The following is a 12,258-nucleotide window of genomic DNA, read 5'->3' on the forward strand; positions in this document are numbered from 1 at the left end:
AGTATTTTGGGAAGGTAAAAAGAAGTGAGTTTAAGCGGGTAAATGGGCCATAAATGGGTCGTACAGTTGGAAATTTCTCCTTAGAATATTTAAAATAGAAATGATTTATTGGGCTGTATGGGAACCTTCCGATGCACCTAGTTTAATTTGTATTCATTGGCATCCGCATTAACAATCTGAACCGTCCATTATGTTCAGTCCACAAAATGTCCTTCATTTTGAAGATCTCACGTCAATCCAACGGTCGTGAGAATTCTCATATAGAACTATCCTATGAGAAAATCCTGCCCATCCATTTTTGAGTGTTATTGAATTTACAATTTGCCAATTGTATCAGTATGGTTTCTTACAGAAAGCCTGTTAATAGGGGACTAGATCTAAATGGACGGTCTAGATAGGTAATGTAGGTTCCAACGGATTCAAATGCAACTAGATGTGTATAAAGAGGTTCCGATACACCTAGCCCACTAGATCATTTCTCTACCTAGGGCTCGTATATCTCTTTGTCGTTGCTCTTCATCTTCTAGGGTTTTGTTCTATCTCTCGAAGAGGTAGAGCGAAAGAAAAAGGCAAAAAAGGCGAGAGAGAATCATCGAACTCGGATCTTCCAATTCAAGGCCGATGGCTCTCGTAAGATCTTCTCCTTCTTCGATCTTTTTTTCTAAGATCGCTTTCTTTACGATCTTTATTAATTGAGTCGCTGCATTTTCTAATTGCTGTAGATTAGGATTTATGCAGTTTCTATTTCAGATGTTTACACCCTCGATGTTTGATAGATACGTCCCTTCTTTCTACTTTTGGCACTACAATAGTATACTATTGAACTATGTCATTACCAAAGAGTAGGCTTTCTTCATTTTAATTGTTTATTTGATGGGTTTTGCTAAGGTCTTGTGATGCATAAGCTCAAAGTAGCTATCATTGGGTCTAAGTTAGTTACCGAGTGCTGTATCTCTGCACACGTGGCGCATATGTAGTAGATCCGGACCGTTTATCTTTTGGTCCGTACTCTGGTCTAACGATTCTAGCCAATAATTGGAGGGATTTGCCTTAATGAGTGCCAACTGATGGTGAGGCTTTCTTGTGTGTGCCTATTTTGAATAAGCCGAAAAGAAGTGCTCTGATTGGTGGCTAGGATCATTTGACCTGTGTGATTTCTGGGCTATGGCCCATCCATGGTAGGTCCGGATAAATGAATGGTCTGGATCCCGTACAAGTGTGCCACATGTATGGAGATGGGACTGCTTGATAATTGACTTAGATATGATAGATAACACTGGATGATTTTCATTTTTTTCTTTGTTATTGATTAGTTTTTTCTTGGATATTTTCAAATTCTTGTGATAATTTTTGCATACAAATCCTATTATGTGTATTTATTATGTTGAAATAATGACATCTTTTGTGTCTGCATGAACACATGTACTTTTTATTTTATTTTCTATACTTGGAAACAGTGATTTTTTCCACTATTGGGAGTTGCTGCTGGTTGAGTGGGATATTAACCTATGTTATTAAATCTCTGTATGAACTTGGCTGGGTCACGAGAAATGTTTGAAGTATTGGCTGAAACCGTTATGTATTGTCTGATATGTGCCGGTAGCCCATGGACAATTTGGCTGTATCGGCTTGTATTGGCCCAGAACAGCCTGTTACAGAGGCAATACAGGCTTATACAGGGCTGGTACACTGATATGATAGCTGATACACTGATTTAAAACCTTGGTCACAAGTCGGTAAGCCTGAATCCAGTGCTTTTACTGAGTGGGTCCGGAATCTAGGTCCAGTATAGATCAGAACTGTGGGGAGTTAGACCAGTTTTGTTCCTGTGGCTGGTCGCACGCCAAACTTGCTACTTAAATCCAGTCCTTTGCCGTTGGCAGAATGCATGATCCCCCTTTAGAAGCAGGGTTGTTAGCATGCTAGGCTGTGGTGTCATGCCCCGAAGGCCGGGCACCGATAGTACACATATCAGCCCCAATATTCGTAATGCAACTTGTACACCAAGTGTACTTAAATGAACAATAAGTACAGTTCAACCAGAGTATATCGTCATGTGCACACTTATGTACTGTCCAATCTAAGCTTCCATTCATCACATACACCATCAAACATACAAGCATAATTGACATTCCAATGGTTTAATGGCTCACCATTTGGGTCCTTATTCTATTGTTAAACTATAATCCATGAATAAATAATGGAATGGTATCTTGAACATCCAAATTAACCCAACTAAACATCATGTCCCAATGGAAGAAAATACAACAAAATGAAATAACTATTAAGAATTAATCAAATCCAAAAACAGAAATAAAATCATTCCAGAACAGGCAACTACTCCTCGGTCATATACGGCCACGTATCCCAAGGATCATTCACTGGCTCAACTGCTTCTTCTTGATCTGGAGCTGACATGTCTATCTGATTCAGATCTACATTAGAATAATGACTCAAATGGTGAGCCATTAAACCGTTGGAATTTAAATTATGCTGGTATGTTTGATGGTGTATGCGGTAAATGGAAGCTTAGATTGGACAGTACATAAGTGTGCACATGACGATATACTCTGATTGAACCGTACATATTGTTCATTTAAGTACACTTCGTGTACAAGTTGTGTTATGAATATCGGGGCTGAGATGTGCACCATCGGTGCCTGGTCTTCGGGGCGTGACATGTTTTCTGTCCATGCCTGGCCTAAAGTAAAATCTAGGCCAGAGACTGTGGTGGCCAAAAGAAACAGGCTCAAGATCTGGGCTGTTTCTAAATGTGCTCACCATGTGTGATGTATGCTGAAAATGCCCTTGAAACCCTAAATGGGCTGGTTTGATGGGGTTTTAGACACTGCCTCAGCGCAGCCTGATTAAGAAACATGCTTAAAATTTAGTCCTAGGCCTGGCCCTGGTCCACAGGCCTAATATTTCAGTCCCAAGCCCCTTTACCCAGCTGGCCAGGCCCGAAAGCCTGACTGGCCAGCATGGCCCATTGATAGCTAGGGCTGTCAACAGGGCTGGTCTTGGGCCGGGCTGAGGTTTGTTCAATTCCAGTTCGTGAAATAAAAGCTTGACCCTGGCACAGGCTGGGCCCGTGATCGGCTAAATCAAACAGATCCAAGCCTTGCTTGAGTGCGGCTCCAGCCCCAGCCTGAGTCCAGATGCCTACTTTTGTGCAACATCTGCGTTGTTCATTAAGTGTGCCCCATCATGTAGGATATATGACAAAAATTCCCTTGAAGACGTATATGGGCTGGGTTCTTGGACACTTAAATGAAGCCAGAGCCTGGCCCAGTTATTAAATGGGCTTAAATTTAGGCCTAGACCCAGCCTTTGGTCTAGCTTTTCAGCCCAAGCATGGTCCAAAATCCTAACCAAGGTATTCCGTATCAGAAATGGTGGACGTAACGGTCACCATTATTACCGATACGGGTATTGGCCATAACGGCCGATATGGGGGCGTAACGACCGTTACGACCCCCGTAACGGTTGAAAATTTTCTTTTACCCGAAAAATTCTGAAAAAATATCTAGAAAATTAAGCATAATGTAAATATTTCAAATATGTATTCATTTTTTGTTTTGAACATGTTTATGGTATTGTAACGGTCCACCCTTTGGTGAGAGTGTTGTATCGGGCTGTCTAGTGAATTGTTTAATATGATTATGTCTCTAATGTTTATACATCACAATCAAGCATTAGAACTATAAATCAGAAAAAGGCATAAATACTGCATTTTCAATTTTTTGAAAAAAAGGCCCTCGGAGATTCTATTCACTCAAATCACTTTAATCCACAGTTTTAATCTTAAAATATATAATAAGAGTGGTCGAAATCTGTTGTAAAATAATATAGGAGAGTTTTTGGACTGAGAAAAGTGAAAAAGAGGAGAAAAATGAATTTAAATATTAAAAAAAATTGATTGTTTTTCGTTATGCCCTGTAATGGCCTTTACGGCCACTATAACGGCTGATACGGTCTTAAAAAACTAACTGACCCTTTTCACCCCAGTATCGCGTAACGGTCATGGCCATTTCCTATATGTATCAGCCTTTACGGGCGTATCGTAACGGATACGGAACACCTTGATCCTAACAGCCCAGCCTGGCCCATTGACTGCCCTACTTAAAATTAATGGCCCCTTGTACCAGCCACCAATGGGGGCCTGTGGTACTGTCCAGGCTACTTTTCAAGAGGACTTACAATCTTGACCACTTGTTTAGATTTGCTGTTGTGAGCATCATCTAAGCTTTATCCCAGCTACATGAATCCTGTTCCGCCATTCCGCTGTTATGAAAACTAGATTTAATTAATTTGTACAGGGAGCGTTTTGTATGTTACTCCAAATCCCAAGTGGCATTTATATCAGATGTAGTAACCATGTGTTAGGATTTTTTTTCCTGCCTTTTTTGCTTCAGTATCAATAGCTGGTTGCATGCCAGGTTCTATTTGATACACAGCTGGTACCAATTTGGACTGGAAAATATCTGGCTGGCCCTGCTTGTGGGGGACATCCCAATGGACCCTTATTGAGTGACTCTCAGTTTAGCTTTCTGTTTGTCACTGAACAATATCATTGCATAGCTAATCTGTAGCTCTATGGTGATGCTGGTGTGCTACATTCTGTAGATCTTGCATGCTGGAAGCACCAATAAAAATGCCTACAAGGCACTCATTGCGGCGGAATATGTGGGAGTCAAAGTTCAACTGGTTCAAAATTTTGAAATGGGAGTATCAAACAAAACCCCCAAGTTTCTTCAGATGAACCCCCTAGGAAAGGTAGGGCACTGTTTTGCTTAACAAAACCTAATTGTCTCATCATCTATCTAGTTCATGCGTTCATCTGCTTGCAACATGCTTTATTTTTGTTGTCATGATGCAGGTTCCTGTTTTGGAAACACCTGATGGTGCTGTATTCGAGAGTAACGCTATAGCACGCTATGGTGAGATATGGTTTTATGTTTTGCATAGTTGAGTTCCTGAAGGTGTTATCTGTGAATTTAATTTACTGTTTCTTGATGCAGTTGCTCGCTTGAAGGGTGATAATTCTCTTTATGGATCTTCCCCAATCGAATATGTAAGAAAAATTCTTTTTTCTTTCCTTTTTCCTTCCATTACACATCATCATTCTCTATGGATTTCCATTTCTTCGTGCCCTTATTTGAAATACTCATTGTTTGCAGGGTCATATTGAGCAATGGATTGATTTCTCATCAATGGAGATTGATGCGAATATATCGCAGTGGTTCTTATCAAGAGTTGGAATTAGGCTGTACCTTCCTCCGGTTAGTTTTAGATCTGCTTGGTTTCTTATATACCACAGAGACATCTTTCTAGTAATTCCATTCCCTCCTAACATTACTCTCCTTGACAATTTTATTTATACAAAGGCTGAAGAAGCTGCTATTACTGCATTGAAGAGGGCACTATCTGCTTTAAATACACATCTCACCTTGAATACTTTCTTGGTTGGACATTCTGTAACACTTGCGGACATTGTCACGACCTGCAATTTGTATATGGGATTCAGTAAGATAATGACTAAGAGCTTCACCTCAGAGTTTCCTCATGTTGAGAGATATTTCTGGACAATGGTCAACCAGCCAAACTTCCGCAAGGTTCTGGGTGAGGTGAAGCAGGCAGAATCCATTCCACCAGTTCAGTCAGCTAAGAAGCCTGCACCTCCAAAGGAGTCTGCAAAGCCAAAGGCCAAGGATGAACCAAAGAAAGAAGCAAAAAAAGAACCTGCAAAGCCTAAGGTGGAGGATGCAGAGGAAGAAGAGGCACCCAAACCCAAGGCGAAGAATCCTCTAGATTTGCTGCCCCCAAGTAAGATGATATTGGATGAGTGGAAGAGGCTCTACTCAAATACCAAGACCAATTTCCGTGAGGTTGCAATCAAAGGTATTGTTTTTATCTTCTTTTTTTTTTTTTTCAAATTTTTATTAGGGTGTGTTTGGTTGCGCAGAATATCAGGAAATTTCATGATATGTATGCATATAAAATATAAATATAGGTCTCAAGCCACCATATACAGTCCACCCAGCAGGTAACTTCCAAGCGGTTGGGCCGCAATGTACAATTCACCCAACAAATAACTTCCAAATTGTTAAGTGCATGTGAAATCCAAGTCTTCCAATATGTTGGCCCCACCATGAGGATCACCCACTGCAAAAATCAGCCGGTTCTACTCATCAGGTAGGCAACATCAGGAAAACATTGTATAGCCATTGATAAACAGCAAGATCCAAGCGCAGTCCACTTGATGAGTGGATATGGCAGTTTTTTTTTTTTGCACGAGTTGATTGTCATGATCCAGATAAACATCTCACCAATCTGACAAATATTGACCATTCGATCAATGGCCTTTGACAAAGACAGCCAGGATCGTTAACACAAAATAGGTCCAAGCAAACAATTTGAGCCATCTATTTGTTAGGGCTCATCATGGATTGCTTATGATTCTAAGTAATTTTTTTAAAGCAATCATTAACCATCCCATCCATGTCTTGAAAAAAATAAATCATGGCTATAGAAACTAAGGCCCAACCCATCTATTTGCTAGGGCTCACTATGGATTGTTCATGATTCTAAAAATCACTTTTTTTAGCCAATCACAACCATCTCATCCATGGGTTGAAAAAATGCTTGCTATAGAAAGTGAGGCCTAACCCATCTATTTGTTAGGGCTCATCACGGTTTGCTTATAATTCTAAGAATCACTGTTTTTAGGCAATTGTAACCGTCCCATCCATGGCTTGAAAAAATGAAGGCCATAGAAAATAAGGCCCAACCTATGATTGATTTGATAATCTGATCAATGCAATTTGTCAATGGTAGCTCACGAAATGCGTTCTAGAATTGATGGACAGTTCAGATCAGTCGACGGGATGGTCCAAGTGAACCAATCCAATAGAGCATTTCTCATGCTTGCTTACATTGTGTAAATGACTTGTTGGCCCATTACATTACATTGTGTAGTTGTTTCTGAGGGTAAGTTGCATCACTTCGGACCATAGCCCATCACTTTCTAGGAATTTTCAACCCTTCTGTTGACTGTCCACTTGTCGACACATTATAATGAGTAGCTCGGCATGGTAAGTTTCATTATTTTTTCCAACTGTGTTACACATTTTTACAAGTAGTCACTGCTTTTGGGTCTCTTGGTTGCAAAAATGTGTGCATGCCTGTCTCTCAACATGGCAAACAATGAAAAGTGTGTTTAACTCTTTTTCCCCCTCATGTCCACACATTATTCTTTGTTATTTCCCCACATGTCCACAGATTGTATGAAGTTGTTAGCGAGGACAATCCTTTTCCTCCTCATCATCTAACCCCTTTCCCAATTAATTGGGTTTGGCTACCAAGGACAAATCTTTCGTAAAAAGAAAAGTAATTCCATGCAGATAGCATCAGATGCTCTAGTATACAGATTATGAATTTATGATACATTGGCATGCGTTTTTGCTTGTAAATTGGTATATACATTCTATATGATCTTAATGTGTTTTAGCTATCTTGATACATTGATTTGTTCCTTATACTTTTATTATTATTTTTTTATATGATTGCATGTTGTTGAATTTTGTGATGTATCTTTACTTACATGTCTATGCGTGGGGTTTCCATAGGGGCATTTGGATAGTAAGATACTTTAGATAAGCTACTTATGCCATAAGTTGTTTACTTGCTTTCTACTTTATCAACAAATGAGTATGTTTGGTAAGCAACGTACTCATCATCCAAAAAGTAGAAAAGCATATTTGGTTTCCAACATCACAAGTAATTATCCCGAAAGTTTGTTTGGTTCCCCTCACATCCACCGTCCATCATGTGGGGCCAACCTATGATGTGGATTGTTCATTGTGGCCCCACTTTTGATGTGGGCCGTCCATCATGCAGGGCCCACCTTTGATGTGGGCTGTGCATCATTAGGGGCTGACCTATAATGTGCACAGTTCATTTATGTAAGGCACACCTTTGATGTTAGTCATCCATCATGTGAGGCCCTCCATCAATGTTATTGCCTATCATGCGGGGGCCGGGGCACATCTTCAATATCCACCGCCCATCATGTGGAGCCCACCTTTGATGTGGATCATCTATCATGTGGCACTTGCATTGGATATGGGTCACTCATCATGAGGCTGACCTTTTATTGGACTGTCCATGTGGGGCCCACATTGATGTAGATCATCCATTATGTGGGGCCCACCATTATTAATTGCCCATCATGTGGGCCCCACCTTCAATGTGGGTTGCCCATCATGCGGGGCTCGCCTTTGGATGTGGACCATTCATCATTAGGGGTGGACCTTTGATGTAGATCATCCATCATGTGGGCCCACCTCGATATAGGCCATCATCATGCGGGGCGCACTAGATCATCTACCCATTCATTGGATGATTTTCCAATCTCATGAACTTAGAAGGGGTTCATGGCCATGGAGAGCATATTCCCTTGAATAATTTCCGAAGTCATTGTGTCACCAATGAAAATGAACAAAATTTACTTTTGGAAGTTGAAAAGCAATAAAAAATAACTTACAAAAATAAGTTAACTTTTTCTAAAAAGCTACTTAGTTAAGTTTAATAACCAAACTAACTTATTTTCATAAGTAACTTATTAACTTACCTAAGTCAAAAAAGCTACTTATTTGGTAGTATCCAAACAGACCCCAAGTGTCTCATTATCTGATTTGTGAGATATTTGTGATTCTCACATGCATGTATTTCAGTTACAGACATTTTAAAACGCATGCATCTGTGGTTTTATGTCTGATTATAATGGTTAATAGTGGCCAGAGGCTGATTCTATTATGACTTGTGAGTTGACATAACGTTTTTATAGACAGTATATCAGTTGATTTTTTCTTAAAACAGAAGAAATCAATAATGTAGAGGCATTATGTACTGAGATTTCGGGCAATATAATTGCTGCTATCAACTGAGACTCACATGCTTAATTAATTAAATAATTTGATACTTAACAAAATTATGGCCTCAACGGACCATAGTAACGACAGTTATGAGTCTTATGATGTGATGTTGGCCTCTGGCTGACCATTATGGCTGTTGGTTGTATTGCAGCCCAATATTGGAACCCCTTGGCATAATGGGATGTTACGGAGGAGGCTACGATGGTTGTGTTGTTTTTTTATGATGCTGATGGCAATGACACTATATATATATATATATATATTCTACCACAGATGTGTGCAATCGCTGCATCTGATAGTCTTCCAAATACATGCATTTCAGTTGTTTATTCAACTGTCTTTCTGTCTCTTGCAGGGTTTTGGGATATGTATGATCCTGAAGGATACTCCCTCTGGTTTTGTGTCTATAAATACAATGACGAGAACACTGTATCGTTTGTCACATTGAACAAGGTGGGCGGTTTCCTCCAAAGAATGGACTTGGCTCGCAAGTATGCATTTGGGAAGATGCTGGTGATCGGGTCTGAGCCACCTTACAAGGTGAAGGGGCTGTGGCTCTTCCGTGGGCAGGAGATTCCACAGTTTGTGATTGATGAGTGCTACGACATGGAACTGTATGAGTGGTCAAAGGTGGACATATCAGATGAAGCCCAAAAGGAGCGTGTCAATGCGATGATTGAAGATCAGGAGCCCTTCGAGGGTGAAGCACTATTGGATGCGAAGTGTTTCAAGTGACCCCTTCACCTCACACGCAACAAAAATGGTTAGCTGAAATTTTCCTGCTGAGGCTAGTTTTCTCACGTGTTTTTGCGTCTTCCATGAGTGCTCTAGAAGTGATAGACGATACAATATGCTTGACACTATTCATCATCTTCTTTAGTATGTTGTGATTTAGGTGATAAATTATATATATTTTTTCAAATATTTTGTTGTTGAGAACAAGTAATGGTTAGTGGCAGTTTGGTTGTGGTCTTTTGATTTTGGATCTAGCTTTGCCCACATACAATGGTCTGGCACCAGTGGTGTAAGATTGATTGGGTCCCTGAACATTTGGAAATGGAGTATGATGTATGTTGGTATTTCATAACCTGGTTATGTTGATCAACGGTTAGAAGTTCATTATCAAGTCTCATCTGGTGTGGGTCCTGCAAGGAAGCCGGATGATCACAATGCTGGTGTCTCATTGTGAATCTTTTACTTTGCGTTTTTCATTTCTTTTTAAATTTCTGAAAGACCTCGTTTAGGTGCTGTTGGCATTTGCGTGATGGTGATGATGATTGCTAATAAACTGTTTTTTTTTTTAAACACCCAACTTGCATGGGCAGGCAGGAATTGTGCCATGCTCATCAGGCCAAAAGGGTGTTACTGAGTTGTGTTTGTAGACGTTGGATCAAGTGGGTCCTTATTTCAGTTATCCGGACCTCACCGTGGCTCGGCCATGGCTAAAATTCCCTCTGGTTGCAGGAGCCCTAACCTTTCATTATAGGTGTTTGGCAAATGGATGGTTTAAGAGAGTACTGTAACATTTCCCATTTTAGCTAGAAGTTTTGAATCAAACTGATATTTGTGTTTTCCCTTCGTGCATATCTGTCTTACCTAATGAACAGGTTGGATGGCAAATAAACATCACGGTGGACCCCAGCAAGGTTGAAACCTTGGATGTCATTATCACTGCTGTTTCCTGTGGTGGTGTGTACTTGAGATCTGCCTTATTTTTGGGCTCATATCCTAAAATGACATGGAAAAATGGATGGACGGTGTGGATAAACACATACATCATGGTGGGCCCCTGAGAGCCCCAGGTTCTGAGTTGCTGTCCATGTGTTATCTTTGCGTGGTCCACATTTTGTGAACTGGGCAGAGGCCCAATTATTTAACCATCAGCCAGGCTGGACACTGTTAGGCCGAGCCCACGGTTAAGGCTGGATTCTCTAGAGTCGGGTATTGAATCGGATCAGGTTCGTCCAGGTCCTAAAATTATGGCTGAGCCGTCATGTTGGGTCAGACTCATCTCGGAACTAGTGATTAGTAGTTACTAGATACTCTAGCAGAGTGTCTCTTGATAGGCAGGCCGGCAGAAATTTGTACACGTGGTATGGACATGGACTCAGATTAAACAAGGGAGCCACTTGGCTTGGACCCGCAACTAGCATGTGGGTGGTACCCTTACTGGTGCCCACCCTGATGTATGCGTTGTATGTCTACACAACCCATCCGTTTTGCTGACTCATTTTATGCCTTGAGCCAGAAAATGAAGCAGATAGAAATCCCAGGTGGAACACATCACGGGAAACAGTGGTCATTGAACCCCACCATTAAATGCTTCCAAGGTAAAACATTATTTATCATTCCACCTGTTGACAAGGTCATAAAGACCTGGATGAAGTTTCAGCTTGATCCAAAACTTTTGGGCCTCACAGAAAGCTTTTAATAGTGATTCACCACTATTTCTTGTGGTATGGTCCACCTTTATTTTTATTTTTTTATTTTTTTTAAATTTTAACACATGCACACAGACCCCACACACTCACGCCGTAGTGGGTTTTCACCAGCTATGGATACTCGAACCCTTGTGGTATGGTCCACTTAAGATTTGTATTACTTCATTTTTTGGCTCATGCCATATTGTAAAATAGATGAAGAACACAGATATAATACAACACTGTTAAGAACCTAGCCAATACATTAAAAGCCTCGGGATTGATAGAATACGTCAAGTTAGGCTATTAAACATTTCACATTCCACCACGATCTACAACCCACATATGCAGTGGGCTGCTTTATGGTAGCACTCTCACTTTACTCTCTTCCATGCATCCCTTTTAATACATGGCACTTGTACTTTGGTTGTCCAGTTAGCCTTCACCATTGATGGCAGCTACATTGGGGCCCAAGTTGCTCTTTCCATAAGTGGTTCCTTTCATGACACGTAATGTTGGCTCTGAGACCAATGGTTAAAAACCCAACTAATACATTAAAAGTTTCAGGATTGATGAAACACATCAAGTTAGGCTATTAAAATTTTGAGATCGAAACTAACACATGCATCAAGGTGAGCCTCATGGCCAAATTACCACCAACATCACTGGTTCTGGGGTCCAAGCCAACTCACTCCCTGAGTCTAAATTTCATTGTCATCACTGTTTTAGAATTGAACAGTCCCTAACTCCAATTTGTGGACGCTCATTGGAGGATTGATGCAGTGAGAAACTAAAAGCTAGCTAGCAGCTACATGGCATATTCAGATTGTCCAGTGTCATACTTACGCGGTAGCAAGGCATCTTTAAGCAGTCTATAGTTGTTGTACGAAGACTTCTATGGA

At 40.6% G+C, this 12,258-nt stretch overlaps 1 protein-coding gene across 1 annotated transcript; it reads left to right on the forward strand.

Annotated features, from left to right (window-relative positions):
• The first annotated feature begins 471 nt into the window (after positions 1 to 471).
• Positions 472 to 9,908, forward strand: LOC131236741 (elongation factor 1-gamma-like). The gene is made up of 7 exons (XM_058234139.1): positions 472 to 630; positions 4,627 to 4,776; positions 4,880 to 4,940; positions 5,022 to 5,074; positions 5,181 to 5,282; positions 5,388 to 5,901; positions 9,292 to 9,908. Exons 1-7 carry the CDS (start codon positions 622 to 624, stop codon positions 9,669 to 9,671), a joined length of 1,269 nt encoding a protein of 422 aa, XP_058090122.1. The 5' UTR covers positions 472 to 621; the 3' UTR covers positions 9,672 to 9,908.
• The last annotated feature ends 2,350 nt before the right edge of the window (positions 9,909 to 12,258 follow it).

This window comes from Magnolia sinica, chromosome 2, assembly GCF_029962835.1.
Source record: "Magnolia sinica isolate HGM2019 chromosome 2, MsV1, whole genome shotgun sequence".
NCBI classification, from domain to species: Eukaryota; Viridiplantae; Streptophyta; class Magnoliopsida; order Magnoliales; family Magnoliaceae; genus Magnolia; species Magnolia sinica.